Here is a 27,733-nt window from a genome sequence, read left to right on the forward strand (position 1 = left end):
ACACGTTCAGCTCGGTGACGTCCCACGAACTCTAGATCCAGCTGAGGTCGAGGGAGTGTTTCGTCAGCACGATGGTGTGATGACGGTGATGATGAAGTTACCGATGCAGGGCTTCGCCTAAGCTCTACAACGATATGACCGAGGTGGAAATCTGTGGAGGGGGGCATCTCACACGGCTAAACAATCAACTTGCGTGTCTATGGGGTACCCCCTCCCCCGTATATAAGGGAGTGGAGGAGGGGGAGGGCCGGCCCTCTCATGGCGCACCCAAGGGGGGAGTCCTACTCCCGGTGGGAGTAGGATCCCCCCTTCCCTAGTTGGAGTTGGAGAGGAAGGAAGGGGGAGAGAGAGGGAAGGAAAGGGGGGCCGCCCCACCCAATTCAGATTGGGCTTGGGGGGGGGGCGCCCTCCACCTTGGCCGCCTCCTCCTCTATCCCACTAAGGCCCAATAAGGCCCATACACTCCCCGTGGGGTTCTGATAACCCCCCGGTACTCCGGTAAATGCCCGAACTCACCCGAACCATTTCGATGTCCAAACATAGCCTTCCAATATATCGATCTTGACTTCTTGTCATGTCTGTGATCACATCCAGGACTCCAAACAACCTTCGGTACATCAAAACACATAAACTCATAATATCGATCATCATCGAACGTTAAGCGTGCGGACCCTACGGGTTCGAGAACTATGTAGACATGACCTAGACACATCTCCGGTCAAATACCAATAGTGGAAACTAGATGCTCATATTGGTTCCTACATATTCTACGAAGATCTTTATCGGTCAAACCGCATGACAATATACATTGTTCCCTTTGTCATTGGTATGTTACTTGCCCGAGATTCGATCGTCGGTATCTCAATACCGAGTTCAATAACGTTACCGCAAAGTCTCTTTACTCGTTCGTAATTCAACATCTCGCAACTAACTCATTCGTCACATTTTTTGCAAGGCTTATAGTGATGTGCATTACCGAGAGGGCCCAGAGATACCTCTTCGACAAATGGAGTGACAAATCCAAATCTTGATCTATGCCAACTCAACAAACACCATCCGAGACACATGTAGAGCATCTTTATAATCACCCAGTTACATTGTGATGTTTGATAGCACACTAAGTGTCGTGGAATTGTCACGGCAGATGTCCTTAGTGTCAGGACTTAGTCGCGAGGCCAACGCATCTATGTGGTAGCTTGAGAGGGGTTGAGCGGGATGAGAGACGCGAGGTTTTACCCAGGTTCGGCCCCTCACGATGGAGGTAAAAGCCTACGTCCTGCTTCATTGATATTGATGATGATGATGATGATGATCACGGTTACAAGAGTGTTCTATCTTGAGAGCTATTGTCTAAACCTAACTTGTCCAACTCGTGGAACTTGTGAATCTTATCTCCCCCTTTTGGGGAGCCCTGCCCCTCCTTATATATTTTGGAGGGGCGGGTTACATGTAGAGTCCTATTAGGATTAGGATTAGTCTATCTCTAATACAAACCGGATATAAGTCCAGGTCTTAACTCCTTGTAGGACAAATATTCCTCATGCCTTTCCTCTTAAACCGGCCCACCATTTAACGTGAACCGGCCTTCTGGGCCTTGGGCCTTGTTATCCGTCTGTCCCGCACGCCGGATCACCAGTGAGTCATAATGACCAGGTGGGTTGCTTGTAAACCGCCAGGTCAGGGCGGGTCGCCAGTAACTCACCAAGTGTCAGCGGGGTCTTCAGATAAACCGCCAAGTCCTGGCCGGGTTAACTTTCGACCGGTTTACGCCGTGGGGTATATCCCCGACATTAGCCCCCAAGTTTAGCTTGGATTTATTCATGGTAAACTTATGCTGCAAAATAAACACAAGAACAAATTTGACAGGTTATGCTCCGGGTTAAGAATTTTTGTAAACCGGTACCTGATCATCCTTAAGTCCTTGTTATTTCCTCCTTCTGAGAAATCCGGGTCAACAGACCAGCTTCATAATCAATGTGCCGACATTGGTTTGTCACCGAGAAATATTGTGAAGAGTAACTCCTTTGACTCAGCTCCCAAAGTGTCGATTTAAGAAATATGGGTCTTGAAATACTTATCTGATATTCAGCCGGTTTGAAGATGTAAAACTTGCCGGTTTAACATTACCAAAATGGCCGGTTTATAAATATTGATGGCGCCGGGTCATAATTGTTGTTGACACCGGGTCATGTAATTGATCTTCCTGATTTGCTCAAAACTGATAAAATGAAGATGTTCCTCCTTTATATGCATAATACCTGTAGCCCCCAAGTCTTAAGAGGAGAACATAGTGACAACTTAAGACTTGCTCCAATAAGTGTTTCAATCTTGAAGAAATCTGATTAGTTCATCTCAATCATATAAACTGAATACTCCATATATGTAGCCCCCAAGTGCCGGGTTGTCATGCTTGCAGCAACCTGGGACTTGTAATTTCCTGATGCTCATAAAAAACTTCAACCAGTGTAGCCCCCAAGGGCTGGGTCATTATGTAAATAATGAGCAGGGACTTTGAAAATATGATCATGTAGACTTTAACAGCAACGTGTAGCCCCCAAGGGCCAGCTCAGTAGGATAATATTGAGCTGGGACTTTATATATACTTCATTGAGAATAACATTATATTATGTAACTCCCATCATGGGGCTTGAACCCATATCCACAAGGTTGAGAGCTTTGTGCTTTACTAACTGAGCAGTGGATCCTTCAATAATAGATGAAAACGTGTGTACCTTGAATTGTTGACAAGAGCAATTGGTAGCCCCCAAGGCCGGCTCATTATAATATGATGAGTTGGGTCTTCAATAAGGTGAGCAAAAAATGTCTTCGCATTAGCCCCCAAGTGTCATGGTGCATGCTTGTAGCGACATGAGACTTGTGTATTTGATGTAATTTCAACTGAAATAATGTAGCCCCCAAGTGCCGGGTCGTAAGCCTGCAGCAACTCGGGACTATTCCTTCAATTGTAGAATAAATCATATCTATTGATAATATGATAGCCATTGCGCTAAAGCGAATTTGAAAACCTTAATCCTAATACTGGTTATTGATAACCATAATAAGAATCCAGCCATGTTGGCTATTTGAATAATATACCCAATGATTTATAAGCGCATAATTCCAATGGCGCAATCCAAATATATACTGGCGACTTATAGTCCAAAGCCAGGCCGGTTTAACAAACCTGTTTCTGCATACAACAAGTTTAGAGTGTCCTGGCGGTTTACCGCCGGACGGGTCATAACGCCCAACATATAACCCGGATTTATAACCAAGGATGCACTTTAAGAATAATCAAATATGAAATAGATCATACCTGTGACATTGAATCACATTGTTGGTTTTACCAACTTTTTGTAGTAAAGGTGACAACCCAAATCTTGAGTACTGATAACTCCTTCCATATTGTGCCGGTTTATGATAAAACCGTGCCGGGCTATGATAAACACTGGTTTACTCCATAATAGGATGGTAACAGAAAATCAAACCGGGCAGATAGCCGCCGGATTAAAAATGGACCGTGTTCCGTCAATTGACAGTGTGAACCGGTTGAAAACTTTGTCGGTTTAAAAAACACAATAAAAAGAAAGAAATATCTTTCAAAGAAAAGTGTGAAGCAAAGGCAATGACAAAACCGTTTGCAAAAAAGGCTTATTTGAGCTGATCAGATGGCGTTACCATGGCCGAACACGACCAAGCTCCCAATAGGTGTAACTATGGTTCTAGTCAGCCAGGTCCCCAAATGAAACCGTGGCATTTATGCCGATCAAGTGGCATGGCAATGGTTCGAGTTTGACGAAGCCCCCAAGTGATTCTGTGGCCTTAGGCCGATCAAGAGGCATGACTGGTTCAGACATGACCAAGTCCCCAAGTGATCTGGTGGCTCTCGCCTATCAAGAGGTATTGTATTGGTTCGGACACGACCAAACCCCCAAGTGATATAACATGATGTTTAAAAAAAAGCCAACTCCAGGGGTAAACCGGAGGCCGCTTTAGAACAACTCCGTGTAACCACACATGATGTAAAAGAACAGAGACCCCGCTTTATGAAGCAGAAGCCCCCATGTGATCAATAATATGTCAGGCCAGTAAGGCGGGATACCCATGCTTGAACCGCGCATCATGGCAGCAGGTCCTCTTTGGCAATTTTTAACTTTTTGCAAGAGATAAATTCTTCTTGAGCCAGGATCTTGAACCGGATATTAAGAGCTTCAAAGCTTTGTGGGAGACATCTTTCCCTTGAACCGGATTTTAAACCGGATATTTGAGAGCTGCAGTCATACTGACTTCCCTTGAGCCGGATTTTAAACCGGAATCCTTTCTGATGACCCAGATCTTCTTCATTGAGCCGGGATTTTGTAACTGTTATATACTTTCTAAACCAGAAATTTTCTGACGGCCTTTAAATTTTCATCAATATAATAGTAGCCTCCAGGACTGGGTTATCTTTTCCTCCATCGTCCTGGGGTTCTTAAATTTGATGAAACTAGCAAGATTCACTGAGTCATGTCATCATAGCCCCCGAGTCTCAGAGGTGACTCGAGGAGTTGGCTTGAGACTCTCCATATTTGACCGTGATATAAACCGGCATAACTTGTATATCATTGGCGTTGATAGCACAATGTGAATCCATAGAAGGTTGAGGTGACTGCGACGGGTTGTAAATGATCCCATATGAGCCGTGTCAGCAATTCGGCCAATGGTTCCTTCCAACTGGAGATTTGAAGTTAATCAAAACTGTAGTGGCGGCGACTTGTGCGCCTGCCCATTGAACCATCCAGTGCAAACGGCGGTTGATGATAATTTGTCTCCAATTTGAAAGAAAACCGGGCTACCCAAGCTGTGACTTGCTCATACCCAATAAACAGCTCATGCAGACAGGTGCGGCCCAGTATGTTGATGTAGACCAGGCCGTGAGAGACGGAAAGCAAAGACGACCGCGGCTTTCAAAGGCGGCACAGATAGATGAGTCAGCCGCGGCATTGTAAACTGGCATGGACGGGTGACTTAGCCACATCATATTGATGTAAACCGGTCTGTAGAATGGCGGTTTGCACATATAGTCACTGAGCTTGATGGCATGGTAAGATACTAGCGCATTCATAATGGTTGCGCGAGTTTATACATCCATGACACAGCCATAGCTTTTGCAATGAACAATTGTCCTGCATAAACAATATTGCAGACCAAGGCAAAGGTAAACTGTTCTTTGACAAAAATAATATGTGCTAATAAAATATATTTTAGATGGATATCACCTGATGTGCTAGGCCGGAAATTATCTGCCATCGAGTTGATGATCACCACAGTGATGCTAAAATTAATCACGGCTGAGTTAACTGTAGGAGCAGACAGATGAGTTGGCCCCGCGTTGTAAGCCGGTGCGGCCGAGCAAGTTGTCCTCCGTGTTGTAAGCCGGCGTGGACGCATGAACCGGTGGCCATGGCGGACGGGCGAGTCGTCCGTGGTGTTGTAAGGTGGTGCAGACGGGCGAGTCAGCCGGTACATTGACGTAAACCGGACCGTGACACCCTGTCCGTGAAGCCGCGCGATACAGCCGAACGTGCATCCGTGGTATAACACCACCCCTTTTTTTTAATAGTTGCCCTGCGTAAAAATATTACAGGCCAGAGTAATTGTTGTCGGATGAATTAACATGTACTGATAAAATACATAGAAACGATAGCACCTGGTATTTTTTGCCGGACGCTGGCGCTGGATAATGCATAGTGCTGCTTTTGTTTTGACAAAAAAGTTGACTGGTTCTGTGTCTTGTAATGCCTGAGGTCTCCACATAACCTGGCCGGAATTTTTTGAACCGGAATTTCTAGAACCGGAGTTTCTTGATAATCTGGCCGGAACTTTTGATAATCCGGAACTTTTGAACCGGAACCTCTTGATAATCCAACCGGAATTTTTGATAATCTGGAACCTTTTGAGCTGGAACCTCTGTATAACCCGGCCGAAACTTTTGATAATCCGGAACCTTTGAACCGGAACCTCTTGATAATCCAACCGAAAATTTTGATAATCCGGAATCTTTTGAGCTGGAACCTCTCGATAATCCGGCCGGAACTTTTTGCTAATCCGGAAGTATTTGATAATTCGGAACTTTTCTGTAGCTGAAGTCGGAACTCTTTGACGACTCAGACAGAACCTTTCGGCAATGCGGCTGGAACCCTTCGGCGATTTGGACTGAACTTTTCGTCGAGGCGATCGGAACTTTTTGATGATTCAGACAGAACCTTTTGTCGAGATGGTCGGAACTTTTCGATAATCCGGCCAGAAATTTCCGACGAACCGGCAAAACGTTTCGATGAGCAGCGAGCCAGCTGGAACTCTCCGACAAACCGACCGGAACTTTTTCATTGAGCTGGACGGAGCTTCTCGATCCCTGAGATAGCGCCCTCCAAGAACTCCACACCACCGTGCGCAGGCCCCACGGTGGGCGCCAACTGTCGCGGAATTGTCACGGCAGATGTCCTTAGTGTCAGGACTTAGTCGCGAGGCCAACGCATCTATGTGGTAGCTTGAGAGGGGTTGAGCGGGACGAGAGACGCGAGGTTTTACCCAGGTTCGGCCCCTCACGGTGGAGGTAAAAGCCTACGTCCTACTTCATTGATATTGATGATGATGATGATCACGGTTACAAGAGTGTTCTATCTTGAGAGCTATTGTCTAAACCTAACTTGTCCAACTCGTGGAACTTGTGAATCTTGTCTCCCCCTTTTGGGGAGCCCTGCCCCTCCTTATATATGTTGGAGGGGCGGGTTACATGTAGAGTCCTATTAGGATTAGGTTTAGTCTATCTCTAATACAAACCGGATATAAGTCCAGGTCTTAACTCCTTGTAGGACAAATATTCCTCATGCCTTTCCTCTTAAACCGGCCCACCATTAAATGTGAACCGGCCTTCTGGGCCTTGGGCCTTGTTATCCGTCTGTCCCGCACGCCGGATCACCAGTGAGTCATAATGACCAGGTGGGTTGCTTGTAAACCGCCAGGTCAGGGCGGGTCGCCAGTAACTCGCCAAGTGTCAGCGGGGTCTTCAGATAAACCGCCAAGTCCTGGCCGGGTTAACTTCCGGCCGGTTTACGCCGCGGGGTATATCCCCGACACTAAGTGTTCCCCCGGTATTAAGGAGTTGCATAATCTCATAGTCATAGGAACGTGTATAAGTTATGAAGAAAGCAATAGCAACAAACTAAACGATCATCGTGGTAAGCTAACGGCTGGGTCAAGTCAATCACATCGTTCTATAATGATGTGATCTCGTTCATCAAATGAAAACTCTTTGTCCATGGCTAGGAAACTTAACCATCTTTGATTAATGAGCTAGTCAAGTAAACGCATACTAGTGACACTCTGTTTGTCTACGTATTCACACATGTACTAACTTTCTAGTTAATACAATTCTAGCATGAATAATAAACATTTATGATGATATAAGGAAATATAAATAACAACTTTATTATTGCCTCTTGGGCATATTTCCTTGAAATCCTACTCCTACTAGGAGTAGGTTCCCCCCTTTCCTAGTCCAACTAGGAGGGGAAGGAAAGGGAAGAGGGAGAGATGTAGAGGGGGGGGGCGTCCCCCTCCCAATTTGGATTGGGCTTGGGGGGGCCCTCCTCTTGGCCTCCTCCTCCTCTCTTCCACTAAAGCCCATGAAGGCCCATTAACCCCCCGGGGGGTTCCGGTAACCCCCAGTACTCCGGAAAATGCCCGAACCTATCAGAAACCTTTCCAGTGTCCAAACATAACCTTCCAATATATCAAACTTCATGTCTCGACCATTTCGAGACTCCTCGTCATGTCCGTGATCACATCCGGGACTCAGAACAACCTTCAGGACATCAAATCACATAACTCACAATACATATCATCATCAAACGTTAAGCGTGCAGACCCTACGGGTTCGAGAACTATGTAGACATGACCGAGACTCATCTCCGGTCAATAACCAATAGCGGAACCTGGATGCTCATATTAGTTCCTACATATTCTACGAAGATCTTTATCGGTCAAACCGCATAACAGCATACGTTGTTCCCTTTGTCATCGGTATGTTACTTGTCCGGGATTCGACCGTCGGTATCATCATACCTAGTTCAATTTCGTTACCGGCAAGTCTCTTTACTCGTTCTGTAATGCATCATCCCGCAACTAACTCATTAGTTACATTTCTTGGAAGGCTTGTAGTGATGTGCATTACCTAGAGGGCCCAAAGATACCTCTCCGACAATCGGAGTGACAAATCCTAATCTCAATCCATGCCAACTCAACAAACACCATCGGAGACACCTGTAGAGCATCTTTATTATCACCCAGTTATGTTGTGACGTCTGATAGCACACTAAGTGTTCCTCCGGTATTTGGGAGTTGCATAATCTCATAGTCATAGGAACATGTATAAGTCGTGAAGAAAGCAATAACAATAAACTAAACGATCATAGTGCTAAGCTAACGGATGGGTCATGTCAATCACATCATTCTCTAATGATGTGATCCCATTCATCAAATGACAACTCATGTCTATGGCTAGGAAACTTAACCATCTTTGATTAACGAGCTAGTCAAGTAGAGGCATACTAGTGACACTCTGTTTGTTTATGTATTCACACATGTACTAAGTTTCCGATTAATACAATTCTAGCATGAATAATAAACATTTATCATGATATAAGGAAATATAAATAACAACTTTATTATTGCCTCTAGGGCATATTTCCTTCAGTCTCCCACTTGCACTAGAGTCAATAATCTAGATTAGATTGTAATGATTCTAACACCCATGGAGTCTTGGTGCTGATCATGTTTTGCTCGTGAGAGAGGCTTAGTCAACGGTTCTGCAACATTTAGATCCATATGTATCTTGCAAATCTCTATGTCTCCCTCCTTGATTTGATCACAGATGGAATTGAAGCGTCTCTTGATGTGCTTGGTTCTCTTGTGAAATCTGGATTCCTTTGCTTAGGAAATTGCACCAGTATTTTCACAAAAGATTTTCATTAGACCTGATGCACTAGGTATGACACCTAGATTAGATATGAACTCCTTCATGCAGACTCCTTCATTTGCTGCTTCCGAACCAGCTATGTACTCCACTTCACACGTAGATCCCGCCATGATGCTCTGCTTGGAACTGCACCAACTCATAGCTCCACCATTCAATATAAATACGTATCTAGTTTGTGACTTACAGTCATCCGGATCAGTGTCAAAGCTTGCATCGACGTAACCGTTTACGATGAGCTCTTTGTCACCTCCATAAACGAGAAACATATCCTTAGTCCTTTTCAGGTATTTCAGGATATTCTTGACCGCTGTCCAGTGATCCACTCCTGGATTACTTTGGTACCTCCCTGCTAAACTAATAGCAAGGCACACATCAGGTCTGGTACATAGCATTGCATACATGATAGATCCTATGGCTGAAGCATAGGGAATGACTTTCATTTTCTCTCTATCTTCTGCAGAGGTCGGGCATTGAGTCTGACTCAACTTCACACTTGTAACACAGGCAAGAACCCTTTCTTTGCTTGATCCATTTTGAACTTCTTCAAAACTTTATCAAGGTATGTGCTTTGTGCAAGTCCAATTAAGTGTCTTGATCTATCTCTATAGATCTTGATGCCCAATATATAAGCAGCTTTACCGAGGTCTTTCATTGAAAAATTCTTATTCAAGTATCCTTTTATGCTATTTCGAAATTCAGTTTCATTTCCGATCAACAATATGTCATCCACATATAATATCAGAAATGCTACAGAGCTCCCACTCACTTTCTTGTAAATACATGCTTCTCCAAAAGTCTGTATAAAACCATATGCTTTGATCACACTATCAAAGCGTATATTTCAACTCTAAGATGCTTGCACCAGTCCATAAATGGATCGCTGGATCTTACACACTTTGCTAGCACCTTTTGGATCGACAAAACCTTCTGGTTGCATCATATACAATTCTTCTTTAAGATATCCATCAAGGATTGCAGTTTTGACATCCATTTGCCAAATTTCATAATCATAAAATGCGGCAATTGCTAACATGATTCGGACGGACTTAAGCATCGCTACGGGTGAGAAGGTCTCATCGTAGTCAACTGCTTGAACTTGTCGAAAACCTTTTGCAACAAGTCGAGCTTTGTAGATGTAGCGATCCGACCTCAAACGGTCAAATCTCTGTGCATAAGTGTCATCCCTGGATCAGTAATACTGACACACACACACAGTACTTGAAGGATTTATAACAGAGTGCAATCACACACTTATTACATCCAATGTCTCAAAAGAGAACTTATTACAATAATATGGCTTAAGGTCGTCTAAATACGATAACATCGGAAGGCTTGGAAGATAAAGTGAGTCCATCAACTCCAACGACATAGCTGAGTGCATGACAAATGACCTAGCGCACCTTACTCTTCGTCTGAAAAGTCTGCAACATGATATGTTGTAGCCCGAAACGGGTCAGCACATGGAATATGCTGGCAATATAACACCATAGAGTAATGAACAGAATAAATGCTATCACTACATGCATATATGGCTGGTGGAGGCTCTATGGTTATAATGTTTTGCGAAAAGCCAATTTTTCCCTACAACAAAGGAATATATTTTATTTAACTATCATGGTAGTTGATAAACATTGAGAATGGTACCTCCATATCAATCCCAATTAAAAGTAATTAAGAACCCAACAAATTAATTAGAGTGATGAGATCAACATGATAATCCAAGAACAAGATACTCAAGATGTCCATAACCGGGGACACAACTAACCATGATTAGTTTGTACACTCTGCAGAGGTTTGCACACTTTTCCCCACAATACTTGATCTCCTCCGTTGGATTTCTCGCACTACATGGTGTTTGAGAAACGGATGGCCGAGACACAGTCTTTCAGAAGCATTAACTCTTTACTCTAGGTGGACAGTTACACCTGCTTTCCCCTACATATGCTAGCCCACCACTGAAAGAGGTCATGCAACATACTCAACTATGATAGAGCCCATAATAGCTTGTGGCTGCACACGGAAATTTCTAGCATGAATAATCTTATGATCCCTTTGAGCCTGGGTGGCGAACCAAAGGACAACACTAGTATATCCCCAGGTGCACGCAGCAATCCACCCAGATGTGTATTTAAGTAGCCACCTTAAGTTAATCATTAATTAACAATCTCACATCTGTCATGGATCACTCAAACCAAACCACGTCTACGAGCATATCATGGCAACCTAAGCATAACGTAGAAGTAACTCCCGAGGGTTTGATAATAAAAGGGCAATAGGTTCTACCTCATCATCTACTTCCCAATACCCACAAGTTAATCACATCCTAATCATGCAGTGTTTGAGGATTGTAACTAATGCATAAAAACTGGGCATGAAAAGAGTATGATCAATGTGTTACTTGCCTTGCTGACGATCTGCTAACCCTAGAGACTCGTAGTAGCACGCTTCGCACTTCGGGAATTCTATCGCAAACGAACAATAGCATACATAAGCACTCAAGCATAGATGCAAGGGTAAAACTCAAATAATAAGATCAAATATGAAAGTTCAACTGAAGAGCTTTGGTTTGCAAAAAGAATCAATCGAATCGGAGCTAGGAAACTCAAACTATGGTCAAAAGAACTTCGAATTCAAAACTGCTTGAAACCAAATTTTAAATTGTCAAAACCATGTTCAAGTTGATTAACCATAAAGAGGGGCTCAAGACGAAGATTTTGGCGTTGGTTTCACTGGATTTGGACAAACGGTTGAAAAGTTGCAAGGGTTTGAAGATCAGGGGCTAATCTATGATAAAAGTATTCGCGGATAGGTCCCTGATACGTCTCCAACGTATCTATAATTTTTGATTGCTCCATTCTATATTATCTACTGTTTCGGACTATATTGGGCTTTATTTTCCACTTTTATATTATTTTTGGGACTAACCTATTAACCGAAGGCGCAGCCCAAAATTGTTGTTTTTTTTGCCTATTTCAGTGTTTCGGATAAACAGAATATCAAACGGAGTCCAAACGGAATAAAATCTTTGGGAACGTGATTTTCTCACTGAACGTGATCCAGGAGACTTGGACCCTGCTCCAAGGAACAAAAGAGGAGGTCACAAGGGTGGGGGGAGCGCCCCCTGCCTCGTGGGTCCCTCGTTGCTCCTTCGGTGTACTTCTTCCTCCTATATATACACACGTACCCCCAAACGATCAGAACAGGAGCCAAAAACCTAATTCCACCGCTGCAACTTTTTGTATCCACGAGATCCTATCTTGGGGCCTGTTCTGGAGCTCCTCCGGAAAAGGGCCGTCATCACGGAGGGCTTCTACATCATCCTAGCCTCTCCGATGAAGTGTGAGTAGTTTACCTCAGACCTTCGGGTCCATAGTTAGTAGCTAGATGGCTTATTCTCTCTCTTTGAATCTCAATACAAAGTTCTCCCCCTCTCTTGTGGAGATCTATTCGATGTAATCTTATTTTTGCGGTGTGTTTGTTGAGACCGATGAATTGTGGGTTTATGATCAAGTCTATCTATGAATAATATTTGAATCTTCTCTGAATTCTTTTTATGTATGATTGGTTATATTTGCAAGTCTCTTCGAATTATCCGTTTGGTTTGGCCAACTAGATTGGTAGTTCTTGCCATGGGAGAAGTGCTTAGCTTTGGGTTCGATCTTGCGGTGTCCTTACCCAGTGACGGAAGGGGCAGCAAGGCACGTATTGCATCGTTGCCATCGAGGATAACAAGATGGGGTTTATTTCATATTGCATGAATTTATCTCTCTACATCATGCCATCTTGCTTAAGGCGTTACTCTGTTTTTAACTTAATACTCTAGATGCATGCTGGATAGCGATCGATGAGTGGAGTAATAGTAGTAGATGCAGAATCGCTTCGATCTACTTGTCACGGACGTGATGCCTATATACATGATCATACCTAGATATTCTCATAACTATGCTCAATTCTGTCAATTGCTCAACAGTAATTTGTTCACCCACCGTAGAATACTTATGCTCTTGAGAGAAGCCACTAGTGAAACCTATGGCCCCCGGGTCTATTCTCATCATATCAATTTCCATCACTTTAATCTTGCTTTGCTTTTACTTTTTACTTTGCATCTTTATACCAAAAATATTATATCTATCAGATCTCACTCTCGTAAGTGACCATGAAGGGATTGACAACCCCTAATCGCGTTGGTTGCGAGTAGCTATCGCTTTGTGCAGGTACGAGGGACTTGAGCGTGGCCTCCTACTGGATTGATACCTTGGTTCTCAAAAACTGAGGGAAATACTTACGCTACTCTGCTGCATCATCCCTTCCTCTTCGGGGAAAACCAACGCAAGCTCAAGACATAGCAAGAAGGATTTCTAGCGCCGTTGCCGGGGAGTCTACGCAAAAAGTCAACATACCAAGTACCCATCACAATCCCTATCTCTCGCATTATATTATTTGCCATTTGCCTCTCGTTTTCCTCTCCCCCAATTCACCCTTGCCGTTTTATTCGCCCTCTCTCTCTATCCTCCCTCCCTATTTGCCTCCTTTTGCCCGCTTGCTTTTTGTTTGCTCGTGTGTTAGATTGCTTGTTTGTCGCGATGGCTCAACCAAGATTCGGTGATCTTCACCTTAAAAGGTTAGAGGAGATCGAAAACAACGTTAGGAAATTTATGGTTTTGCAATTTGAGCATAATAATTTCTTTAGAAATGAGCTTAAGGTACAAAAAAGTTTTATGAGTAATATGAATAAAGAGCTTGATGATATGTCTAAAGAATTTGAGGGTATAAGATCCCAAATTGCTCGTCTAGAAAAGATGACTACTGAAATTTTGGGTATGCAAGCCACCTTAGTCAATAAGATAGCTGCTAAACCGGATTCCTATGAAAATCAATATGAAGATCTAAAATTTATTGATGTGTCCCCTATTAAATATTTGTTTTGCAATATGAATCTTGATGAAACTAAATATGATCTTCCTTTACCTAGAAGGTGTTCTAAAAATTCAGAGTATTTAGATCTTAATGATGAAATTGGGATTGAAAGAAACAAAAATCTAGATGTTGCTAAACACACTATATTGGATTTCAAGGAATTTAATTATGAAAGTTGCTCTTTAATTGATTGTATTTCCTTGTTGCAATCCGTGCTAAATTCTCCACATGCTTATAGTCAAAATAAAGCCTTCACCGAACATATTGTTGATGACTTGATGCAATCTTATGAAGAAAAACTTGAGTTGAAAGTTTATATCCCTAGAAAATTCTATGATGAGTGGGAACCAACTATTAAAATTAAAATTAAAGATCATGAGTTTTATGCTTTGTGTGATTTGGGTGCTAGTGTCTCTACTATTCCCAAGACTTTGTGTGATTTACTAGATTTCCGTAATTTTGATGATTGCTCTCTAAACTTGCATCTTGCGGATTCCACTATTAAGAAACCTATGGGAAGAATTAATGATGTTCTTATTGTTGCAAATAGGAATTATGTGCCCGTATATTTCATTGTTCTTGATATAGATTGCAATCCTTCTTGCCCTATTATTCTTGGTAGACCTTTCCTTAGAACGGTTGGTGCGATTATTGATATGAAGGAAGGGAATATTAGATTTAAATTTCCATTAAAAAAGGGCATGGAACACTTTCCAAGAAAGAAAATAAAATTACCATATGAAACTATCATGAGAGCCACTTATGGATTGCCTACCAAAGATGGCAATACCTAGATCTATCCTCGCTTTTATGCCTAGCTAGGGGCGTTAAATGATAGCGCTTGTTGGGAGGCAACCCAATTTTATTTTTATTCCTTGCTTTTTGCTCCTGTTTCGTAATAAATAAATTATTTAGCCTCTGTTTTGGTTGTGTTTTTTGTGTTTAATTAGTGTTTGTGCGAACTAGAACCGTTGGGAAGACTTGGGGAAAGTCTTGTTGAACTTGCTGTAAAAAACAGAAACTTTAGCGCTCACGAGAACTGCTGTCATTTTTATTTGTAGAGTGATATTTAGTTAATTATTTTTTCAGATGATTAATAGATAAATTCCTCACGTGCAGCAGTTTATTTTAGAATTTTTGGGGTTCCATATCTTGCGCTAGCTACAGATTACTATAGACTGTTCTGTTTTTGACAGACTCTGTTTTCGTGTGTTGTTTGCTTATTTTGATGAATCTATGGCTAGTAAAATAGTTTATAATCCATAGAGAAGTTGTAATACAGTAGGTTTAACACCAATATAAATAAATAATGAGTTCATTACAGTACCTTGAAGTGGTCTTTTGTTTTCTTTCGCTAACGGAGCTCACGAGTTTTCTATTTTGAGTTTTGTGTTGTGAAGTTTTCAAGTTTTGGGTGAATTCTTTTGATGGATCATGGAACAAGGAGTGGCAAGAGCATAAGCTCGGGGATGTCCATGTCACCCCCAATATAATCCAAGGACACCAAAAAGTCGAAGCTTGGGGATGCCCCGGAAGGCATCCCCTCTTTCGTCCACTTCCATCGGTAATTTACTTGGAGCTATATTTTTATTCACCAACATGATATGTGTTTTACTTGGAGCATCTTGTATTATTTGTATCTTTGTGTCTTAGTATACCACAATCATCCTTGCTGTACACACCTTTTGAGAGATCCATACATGAATTAAATTTGATAAAATACTCTATGTGCTTCACTTATATCTTTTGAGCTAAGTAGTTTCGCTCTATGTGCTTCACTTATATCTTTTGAGTGTTATAATTTTTCACTATGTGCTTCACTTAGATCTTTTAGAGCATGGTGGTGGATTTGTTTTAAAGAAACTATTGATCTCTCATGCTTCACTTAAATTATTTTGAGAATCTCTTAATAGCATGGTAATTTGCTTAATAATAATATGCTTGGTGTTCAAGATTTGTGAAACTTTCTTTTGAGTGTGTTGAATACTAAGAAAAGATTGAAGCACGATAATTGTTTTGAGATATGGAGGTGATAATATTAAAGTCATGCTAGTTGAGTAGTTGTGAATTTAAAGAATACTTGTGTTAAAGTTTGTGATTCCCGTAGCATGCACGTATGGTGAACCGTTATGTGATGAAGTCGGAGCATGATTTATTTATTGATTGTCTTCCTTATGAGTGGCGGTCGGGGACGAGCGATGGTATTTTCCTACCAATCTATCCCCCTAGGAGGATGCGCGTAATACTTTGCTTTGATAACTTCTAGATTTTTGCAATAAGTATATGAGTTCTTTATGACTAATGTTGAGTCCATGGATCATACACACTCTCACCCTTCCACCTTTGCTAGCCTCTCTAATACCGCGCACCTTTTGCCGGTATCATACACCTACCATATACCTTCCTCAAATCAGCCACCATACCTACCTATTATGGCATATCCATAGCCATTCCGAGATATATTGCCATGCAACTTTCCACCATCTAGTTCATCATGAAACACTCCATCATTGTCATATTGCATATCCCGGTACACCGCCGGATGCATTCACATAGAGTCATATTTTGTTCTAAGTATCGAGTTGTAATTGTTGAGTTGTAAAAAAATAAAAAGTGTGATGGTCATCATTATTAGAGCATTGTCCCAAGAGAGGAAAGAATGATGGAGACTATGATTCCCCCATAAGTCGGGATGAGACTCCGGACGAAAAATAATAAAAAAGAGGCCAAAGAAGCCCAAATAAAAAGAGGCCATAAAATAAAAAGAGAGAGAAAAGGCCCAAATAAAAAAATAATAAAAAAATAAAAAATTAAATAAAAATGAGAGAAAGAGAGAGAAGGGACAATGTTACTATCTTTTTACCACACTTGTGCTTCAAAGTAGCACCATGATTTTCATAGTAGAGAGTCTCTTATGTTATCACTTTCATATACTAGTGGGAATTTTACATTATAGAACTTGGCTTGTATATTCCAATGATGGGCTTCCTCAAATTGCCCTAGGTCTTCATGAGCAATCAAGTTGGATGCACACCCACTTAGGTTCTTTTTGAGCTTTCATATACTTATAGCTCTAGTGCATCCGTTGCATGGCAATCCCTACTCACTCACATTAATATCTATTGATAGGCATCTCCATAGCCCGTTGATACGCCTAGTTGATGTGAGACTATCTTCTCCTTTTTGTCTTCTCCACAACCACCATTCTATTCCACCTATAGTGCTATATCCATGGCTCACGCTCATATATTGCGTGAAGATTGAAAAAGTTTTGAAAAAGTTAGAGTATGAAACAATTGCTTGGCTTGTCATCGGGGTTGTGCATGATTTAAATACTTTGTGTGGTGAAGATAGAGCATAGCCAGACTATATGATTTTGTAGGGATAACTTTCTTTGGCCATGTTATTTTGAGAACACATAATTGCTTTATTAGTATGCTTGAAGTATTATTATTTTTGTGTCAATATAAAAATTTGTCTTGAATCTTTCTAATCTGAATATTCATACCACAATTAAGAAGATTTGCATTGAAATTGTGCCAAGTAGCACTCCGCATCAAAAAATTCTCTTTTTATCATTTACCTACTCGAGGACGAGCAGGAATTAAGCTTGGGGATGCCTGATACGTCTCCAACGTATCTATAAATTTTGATTGCTCCATGCTATATTATCTACTGTTTTGGACTATATTGGGCTTTATTTTCCACTTTTATATTATTTTTGGGACTAACCTATTAACCGAAGGCCCAGCCCAGAATTGCTGTTTTTTGCCCATTTCAGTGTTTCTGATAAACAGAATATCAAACGGAGTCCAAACGGAGTAAAATCTTCAGGAACTTGATTTTCTCACTGAACGTGATCCAGGAGACTTGGACCCTACTCCAAGGAACAAAAGAGGAGGTCACGAGGGTGGGGGGCGCGCCCCCCTACCTCGTGGGCCCCTTGTTGCTCCTCCGGCGTACTTCGTCCTGCTATATATACACACGTACCCCCAAACGATCAGAACAGGAGCCAAAAACCTAATTCCACCGCCGCAACTTTCCGTATCCACGAGATCCTATCTTGGGGCCTGTTCTGGAGCTCCTCTGGAAGAGGGCCGTCATCACGGAGGGCTTCTACATCATCCTAGCCTCTCCGATGAAGTGTGAGTAGTTTACCTCAGACCTTCGGGTCCATAGTTAGTAGCTAGATGGCTTCTTCTCTCTCTTTGAATCTCAATACAAAGTTCTCCCCCTCTCTTGTGGAGATCTATTCGATGTAATCTTCTTTTTGCGGTGTGTTTGTTGAGATCGATGAATTGTGGGTTTATGATCAAATCTATCTATGAATAATATTTGAATCTTCTCTGAATTCTTTTATGTATGATTGGTTATATTTGCAAGTCTCTTCGAATTATCCGTTTGGTTTGGCCAACTAGATTGGTAGTTCCTGCCATGGGAGAAGTGATTAGCTTTGGGTTTGATCTTGCGGTGTCCTTACCCAGTGACAGAAGGGGCAGCAAGGCACGTATTGCATCGTTGCCATCGAGGATAACAAGATGGGGTTTATTTCATATTGCATGAATTTATCTCTCTACATCATGTCATCTTGCTTAAGGCGTTACTCTGTTTTTAACTTAATACTCTAGATGCATGCTGGATAGCGGTCGATGAGTGGAGTAATAGTAGTAGATGCAGAATCGTTTCGATCTACTTGTCACGGACGTGATGCCTATATACATGATCATACCTAGATATTCTCATAACTATGCTCAATTCTGTCAATTGCTCAACAGTAATTTGTTCACCCACCGTAGAATACTTATGCTCTTGAGAGAAGCCACTAGTGAAACCTATGGCCCCCGGGTCTATTCTCATCATATCAATTTCCATCACTTTAATCTTGCTTTGCTTTTACTTTTTACTTTGCATCTTTATACCAAAAATATTATATCTATCAGATCTCACTCTCGTAAGTGACCGTGAAGGGATTGACAACCCCTAATCGCGTTGGTTGCGAGTAGCTATCGCTTTGTGTAAATACGAGGGACTTGAGCGTGGCCTCCTACTGGATTGATACCTTGGTTCTCAAAAACTGAGGGGAATATTTACGCTACTCTGCTGCATCATCCCTTCCTCTTCGGGGAAAACCAACGCAAGCTCAAGACGAACGTCCGCTAACAGAGACTAACGAACGAATTCGTTCGTTAAAACAAACGAACGAACGTTCGCAAACAGAACTAAACCGAGAAAAACTGAAACTAGGGTTATATAAAAAATCCGATTGGTTTTATACCTAAAACCGAAAAAACGGCGGTGAGATCAGCGAGGTCCGGCGGCTCCGGCAGGGTTGCGGCAGTGCGAGGCGGCGTCGGGCGGCGCCAAAGCAGAGCAACGGCAGTGGGGCAACGGCACGACGAGGCAGCGGAGTGCGGCGGCTGCGGCGGTGGTGTGCGGCGCGGGCGGTGGAGTGGCTCGGGGTCCAAGGGGGGGGTGCCCGGGTGGCTATCTAAAGGGGGGGGGGGGGAGGCGGCGGCGGACCGACTTGGGGAGGGTGTCGGGCGGCGTCGGGGTGAGCTCTGACTCCCTTGGAGTCCTGGCGAGGCGCGGCGGCGCGCGGGGAAGGCGGCGACGAGCGGCTGGGCTGAGGCCCGCTCGGGCGACGCGCGTTCTTCTTAAAAAAATTCCGCCGAAAAGGAAAAAACCTAAATAAATATATATTTTTTTTATAAAAATGCAAAAAAATTCACCGTCTAAATAAAATATTTAGAACGAAGTGAACATTTTCTTGGCCTAAAAATGCAATTTTGGAAAATGCAATTTTTTTAATTCGAATAAAATAGCAATAAAATCCAAATAAATTTATTTATTTGATTTTAATATATTTCCTCCAATATTTCCTTTATTTTGGAGAAGTCATATTATCTCCTCTCTTTTATTTTTAATATATGAAATATTTTGGAGAGAAAAATAATTAAAACCAAAATGATCCCCTTTTCAATATTTGAGAAAAATTCAAATATGAAAATAAGCGAAATCCCCAACTCTCTCCGTGAGTCCTTGAGTTGCTTAGAGTTTCTAGGATCAAAACCAAAATGCAATTAAAATATGCATATGATGACCTATGTATAACATTCCAAATTGAAAATTTGGGATGTTAGAGTAGATAGTAACATTACCTTCAGCGTCAGTCTTCTTCTTGAAGATCCATTTATTCTCTATGGCTTGCCGATCATCGGGCAAGTCAACCAAAGTCCATACTTTGTTCTCATACATGGATCCCATCTCAGATTTCATGGCCTCAAGCCATTTCGCGGAATCTGTACTCATCATCGCTTCCTCATAGTTTGTAGGTTCGTCATGGTCAAGTAACATGACCTCCAGAACAGGATTACCGTACCACTCTGGTGCGGATCTTACTCTGGTTGACCTACGAGGTTCGGTAGTAACTTGATCAGAAGTTTCATGATCATCATCATTAGCTTCCTTACTAATTGGTGTAGGAATCACTGGAACTGATTTCTGTGATGAACTACTTTCCAATAAGGGGGCAGAGTACAATTAGCTCATCAAGTTTTAGTTTCCCGCCACTCACTTCTTTCGAGAGAAACTCCTTCTCTAGAAAGGATCCATTCTTAGCAACGAATATTATGCCTTCGGATATGTGATAGAAGGTGTACCCAAACAGTCTCCTTTGGGTATCCTATGAAGACAGATTTCTCCGATTTGGGTTCGAGCTTATCAGGTTGAAGCTTTTTCACATAAGCATCGCAGCCCCAAATTTTAAGAAACGACAACTTGGGTTTCTTGCCAAGCAATAGTTCATATGGTGTCGTCTCAACGGATTTAGATGGTGCCCTATTTAACATGAATGCAGCCGTCTCTAAAGCATAACCCCAAAACGATAGCAGTAAATTAGTAAGAGACATCATAGATCGCACCATATCTAATAAAGTACGATTACGACGTTTGGACACACCATTATGTTGTGGTGTTCTTGGTGGCGTGAGTTGCGAAACTATTCCACATTGTTTCAAATGAAGACCAAACTCGTAACTCAAATATTCTCCTCCACGATAAGATCATAGAAACTTTATTTTCTTGTTACGATGATTTTCCACTTCACTCTGAAATTCTTTGAACTTTTCAAATGTTTCAGACTTATGTTTCATCAAGTAGATATACCCATATCTGCTGAAATCATCTGTGAAGGTCAGAAAATAACGATACCTGCCGCGAGCATCAAAACTCATCGGACCTCATACATCAGTATGTATTATTTCCAACAAGTTTGTTGCTCGCTCAATTGTTCCGGAGAACGAAGTCTTAGTCATATTGCCCATGAGGCATGGTTCACAAGCATCAAGTGATTCATAATCAAGTGATTCCAAAACCCCATCAGCATGGAGTGTCTTCATGCGCTTTACACCAATATGACCTAAACGGCAGTGCCACAAATAAGTTGCACTATCATTATTAGACCTATATCTTTTGGCTTCAGTACTATGAATATGTGTATCACTACTATCAAGATTTGGAAAAAATAGACCACTCATCAAGGGTGCATAACCATAAAGGTATTACTCATATAAATAGAACAACCATTATTCTCTGATTTAAATGAATAACCATCTAGCATCAAACAAGATCCAGATATGATGTTCATGCTTAACGCTGGCACCAAATAACAATTATTTAGGTCTAAAACTAATCCTGAAGGTAGATGTAGAGGTAGCGTGCCAACAACGATCACATCGACTTTGGAACCATTTCCCACGCGCATCATCACCTCGTCCTTAGCCAATCTTCTCTTAATCCGTAGCCCCTGTTTCGAGTTGCAAATTTTAGCAGCTGAACCAGTATCAAATACCCAGGCGCTACTGCGAGCACTAGTAAGGTACACATCAATAACATGTATATCAAATATACCTTTCACTTTGCCATCCTTCTTTTCCGCCAAATACTTGGGGAAGTTCCGCTTCCAGTGACCAGTCCCTTTGCAGTAGAAGCACTCAGTCTCAGGATTAGGTCCAGACTTGGGCTTCTTCACTTGAGAAGCAACTTGCTTGCTGTTCTTCTTGAAGTTCCCTTTCTTCCTTTTGCCCTTCTTCTTGAAACTGGTGGTCTTGTTGACCATCAACACTTGACGCTCCTTCTTGATTTATACCTCCACAGCCTTTAGCATTGCGAAGAGCTCCGGAATTGTCTTATCCATCCCTTGCATATTATAGTTCATCATGAAGATTTTGTAGCTTGGAGATAGTGATTGAAGAACTCTGTCAATGACACTATCAACTGGAAGATTAACTCCCAGCCGAGTCAAGTGATTGTGGTACCCAGACATTCTGAGTATGTGTTCACTAACCAAACTATTCTCCTCCATTTTGTAGTTGTAGAACTTATTGGAGACTTCCTATGTCTCAATCCGGGCATTTTCTTGAAATATTAACTTCAACTCCTGGAACATCTCATATGCTCCATGACATTCAAAACATCATTGATGTCCCGGTTCTAAGCCGTAAAGCATGGCACACTGAACTATCGAGTAGTCATCAGCTTTGCTCTGTCAGGTGTTCATAACATCTGGCATTGCTCCTGCAGTGGGTTTGGCACCTAGCGGTGCTTCCAGGATGTAATTCTTCTGTGCAGCAATGAGGATAATCCTCAAGTTACGGACCCAGTCTGTGTAGTTGCTACCATCATCTTTCAACTTAGCTTTCTCTAGGAACGCATTAAAATTCAACGGAACAACAACACGGGCCATTTATCTACAATAACATAGACATGCAAAATACTATTAGGTACTAAGTTCATGATAAATTAAAGTTCAATTAATCATATTACTTAAGAACTCCCACTTAGATAGACATCCCTCTAATCATCTAGTGATCACATGATCCATATCAACTAAACCATGTCCGATCATCACGTGAGATGGAGTAGTTTTCAATGGTGAACATCACTATGTTGACCATATCTACTATATGATTCGCGCTCGACCTTTCGGTCTTAGTGTTCCGAGGACATATCTGCATATGCTAGGCTCGTCAAGTTTAACCTGAGTATTCTATGTGTGCAAAACTGGCTTGCACCCGTTGTATGTGAACGTAGAGATTATCACACTCGATCATCACGTGGTGTCTCGGCACGACGAACTGTAGCAACTAGGCATACTCAGGGAGAACACTTGTACCTTGAAATTTAGTGAGAGATCATCTTATAATGCTACCGCCGTACTAAGCAAAATAAGATGCATAAAGGATAAACATCACATGCAATCATATAAGTGATATGATATGGCCGTCATCATCTTGTGCCTTTGATCTCCATCTCCAAAGCACCGTCATGATCACCATCGTCACCGGCTTGACACCTTGATCTCCATCGAAGCATCGTTGTCGTCTCGCCAACTATTGCTTCTACGACTATTGCTACCACTTAGTAATAAACTAAAGCAATTACATGACAATTGCATTTCATACAATAAAGCGACAACCATAAGGCTCCTGGCAGTTGCCGATAACTTTTACAAAACATGATCATCTCATACAACAATTTATATATCATGACGTCTTGACCATATCACATCACATCAAGCCCTGCAAAACCAAGTTAGACATCCTCTACTTTTTTGTTGCAAGTTTTACAAGGCTGCTACGGGCTTCTAGCAAGAACTGTTCTTACCTACGCATCAAAACCACAACATGGTATAGTGATTGCTTTTTGATCTTCAGAAAGAACCCTATTCATTGAATCCGATTCAACTATAGTTGGAGAAACTAACACCCGCCAGCCACCTGTGTGCAAAGCACGTCGGTAGAACTAGTCTCATGAACGCGTTCATGTAATGTCGGTCTGGGCCGCTTCATCCAACAATACCACTGAATCAAGCAACAACTTGTGACAGCAAGCAATATGTATATACCCACGCCTACAAATCCTTTGTGTTCTACTCGTGCATATAACATATACGCATAGACCTGGCTCGGATGCCACTGTTGGGGAACGTAGTATTTCAAAAAAATTACCTACGATCATGCAAGATCTATCTAGGAGAAGCATATCAACGAGCGGGGAGAGTGTGTCCACGTACCCTCGTAGACCGAAAGCGGAAGCTTTTAGTAACACGGTTGATGTAGTCGAACGTCTTCGCGATCCAACTAATCAAGTACTGAACGCACGACACCTCCGTGATCTGCACATGTTCAGCTCGGTGATGTCCCTCGAACTCTAGATCCAGCTGAGGCTGAGGGAGAGTTTCGTCAACACGACGGCGTGGTGATGGTGATGATGAAGTTACCGGCGCAGGGCTTCACCTAAGCAGTATGACAATATTATCGAGGTGGAAATCTGTGGAGGGGGGCACCGCACACGACTAAGAAATCAACTTGTGTGTCTATGGGGTACCCCCTCCCCCCTATATAAAGGAGTGGAGGAGGGAGCCGACCGGCCTCATGGGGTGCGCCCCAAGGGGGGGGAATCCTACTCCTACTAGGAGTAGGTTCCCCCCTTTCCTAGTCCAACTAGGAGGGGATGGAAAGGGAAGAGGGAGAGAAGGAAAGGGGCGGCGGCCCCCTCCCAATTCGGATTGGGCTTGGGGGACGCGCCCCTCCACTTGGCCGCCTCCTCCTCTTTTCCACTAAAGCCCATGAAGGCCCATTACCCCCCCGGGGGGTTCCGGTAACCCCCCGATACTCTGGAAAATGCCCGAACCTATCCGAAACCTTTCCGGTGTCCAAACATAACCTTCCAATATATCAGTCTTCACGTCTCGACCATTTCTAGACTCCTCCTCATGTCCGTGATCACATCCTGGACTCCGAACAACCTTCGGTACATCGAATCACATAACTCACAATACATATCGTCATTGAACGTTAAGCGTGCAGACCCTGCAGGTTCGAGAACTATGTAGACATGACCGAGACTCATCTCCAGTCAATAACCAATAGCGGAACCTAGATGCTCATATTGGTTCCTACATATTCTACGAAGATCTTTAACAGTCAAACCGCATAACAGCATACGTTGTTCCCTTTGTCATCGGTATGTTACTTGCCCGAGATTCGATCGTCGATATCATCATACCTAATTCAATCTCGTTACCGACAAGTCTCTTTACTCGTTCTGTAATGCATCATCCTGCAACTAACTCATTAGTTACATTGCTTGCAAGGCTTATAGTGATGTGCATTACCGAGAGGGCCCAGAGATACCTCTCCGACAATCGGAGTGACAAATCCTAGTCTCGATCTATGCCAACTCAACAAACACCATCAGAGACACCTATAGAGCATCTTTATAATCACCCAGGTATGTTGTGACATTTGATAGCACACTAAGTGTTCCTCCAGTATTTGGGAGTTGCATAATCTCATAGTCATAGGAACATGTATAAGTCATGAAGAAAGCAATAGCAATAAACTAAACGATCATAGTGCTAAGCTAAAAGATGGGTCATGTCAATCACATCATTCTCTAATGATGTGACCCCGTTCATCAAATGACAACTCATGGCTATGGCTAGGAAACTTAACCATCTTTGATTAACGAGCTAGTCAAGTAGAGGCATACTAGTGACACTCTGTTTGTCTACTTATTCACACATGCACTAAGTTTCCGGTTAATACAATTCTTGCATGAATAATAAACATTTATAATGATATAAGGAAATATAAATAACAACTTTATTATTGCCTCTAGGGCATATTTCCTCCAGCCACTTGGGAGGCTCTTCTCAACAAGAAAGGGTTGAAGCTTGTTCTTGTCGGCAGCCTCGGGGTTGGCATGTGGGCGGGCACCAACGGGCGCATCAAGACCCTCATCACGAACATGCAACAACTCCATGAACTCCTTCAACTCAGCAGTCATCCTGTTCCCATTCGTCATCCAAGTCATGGTCCGTTTCTCATCCGTGTGGAAGTGGACAGAAGCAAAGAACTGAGCCACAAGCTCTGGGTCAAAGTCAAGGTGGAAAGTGATGATCCCCTCAATACCAAACTGCTCCACCAAATCCAGAGGCTCTCCAAAATATGCCCGGTTCTTCTTCAGATGTTCCATGTCAATCCACTGAACTGGGACATAGTTGTTCTTCTTGGCCTCGATCACGTCTAGGTAGATGAGATTCCGTTGCTTGGTCCAGAACAAGTCATTTCCCCTTGAGAGATCTCTAGGCCTGACATAATGGTTGAGTGTAACGCCCTCGATGCGGCTATATCTCCCACGTGTCGAAGCACGACTTAGAGGCATAACCGCATTGAATGCAATGTCGCAAGTGAGGTAATCTTCACACAACCCATGTAATACATAAGGGAAAGAGATACATAGTTGGCTTACAATCACCACTTCACACAATTACATGAATAAAGCATTACATCAACCAGTTACAATCAAGGTCCAACTACGGAACCAAAATAAAAGAAGAACCCCAAATGCGACAAGGTCCTCGATCGACCCCAACTGGTCTCCACTACTAATCAACTAGAACGAAACAACACAAAGGACAAGATCTTCATCGAGCTACTCCTTGAGCTTGGTTGCGTCATCTGCATGGTTCAACGGCATATATGGTGGCTAACCTATTCGCAAAAGAGAGCGAGAAGAGAAGGCATAGCACGATCAAGAAATCTATGATCAAGAAGTGATCCTAGAACAACCTACGTCAAGCATAACTCCAACACCGTGTTCACTTCCCGGACTCCACCGGAAAGAGACCATCACGGTTACACACGCGGTTGATGCATTTTAATTAAGGTCAACTTCAGGTTTTCTACAACCGGACGTTAACAAATTCCCATCTGCCCATAACCGCGGGCACAGCTTTCAAAAGTTCAAATCCTTGCAGGGGTGTCCCAACTTAGCCCATGACAAGCTCTCACGGTCAACGAAGGATATACCTTCTCCCGAGACATTCCGATCAGACTCGGTATCCCGGTTCTACAAGACAACTTCGACAAGTTAAAACAAATCCAGCAACACCGCCCGAATGTGCCGACAAATCCCGATAGGAGCTGCACATATCTTGTTCTCAGGGCACACTCAGATGAGACTAGCTACGAGTAAAACCAAACCTCAAGTTGCCCTGAGGTGGCCCCGCAGGCAGCTCAGTTCGGACCAACACTCAGAGGAGCACTGGTCCGGGGGGGGGGGGGTTAAAATAAAGATGACCCTTGAGTCCGCGAAACCCAAGGGAAAAAGAGGCTAGGTGGCGAATGGTAAAACCAATGTTGGGCATTGCTGGAAGAGTTTTATTCAAGGCGAACTGCCAAGGGGTTCCCATAATAGCCCAACCGCGTAAGGAACGCAAAATCCGGGAACATAACACCGATATGACGGAAACTAGGGCGGCAAGACTGGAACAAAACACCAGGCATAAGGCCGAGTCTTCCACCCTTTACCAAGTATATAGATGTATTAATTAAATAAGAGATATTGTGATATCCCAACAAGTAAACATGTTCCAACAAGGAACAACATCTCCATGTTCCAACAAGGAACAACCTTCAATCTTCACCTGCAACTAACAACGCTATAAGAGGGGCTGAGCAAAGCGGTAACATAGCCAAACAACGGTTTGCTAGGACAAGGTGGGTTAGAGGCTTGGTTCAACAATATAGGAGGCATGATAAGCAAGTGGTAGGTATCGCAGCATAGGCACAGCAAAAGAGCGAGCATCTAGCAAGCAAAGATATAAGTGATTTCAAGGGTATGATCATCTTGGCTGAAATCCCGCAAGGAAGAAGAACGAGTCCATGAAGAAGACAGACGGACGTAGACGAACGGGTCCTCACAAACGCGACGTTACCGGAACCAACCCGA

General features: G+C 42.6%; 1 protein-coding gene across 1 annotated transcript in view; it reads right to left on the bottom strand.

Moving 5' to 3' along the window:
• The window catches only part of LOC147978979 (uncharacterized), a 133,066-nt gene extending 107,091 nt beyond the window's left edge, over positions 1–25,975 (bottom strand). The window contains exon 1 of the mRNA XM_087514971.1: positions 25,648–25,975. Coding sequence (XP_087371097.1) covers positions 25,648–25,975 — 328 coding nt within the window. The remainder of the gene's footprint in view (positions 1–25,647) is intronic.
• Between the last annotated feature and the right edge of the window lie 1,758 nt (positions 25,976–27,733).

Source organism: Triticum urartu, chromosome 3A (assembly GCF_056163025.1).
Source record: "Triticum urartu cultivar PI428250 chromosome 3A, HENAU_Tu73, whole genome shotgun sequence".
NCBI lineage: Eukaryota > Viridiplantae > Streptophyta > Magnoliopsida > Poales > Poaceae > Triticum > Triticum urartu.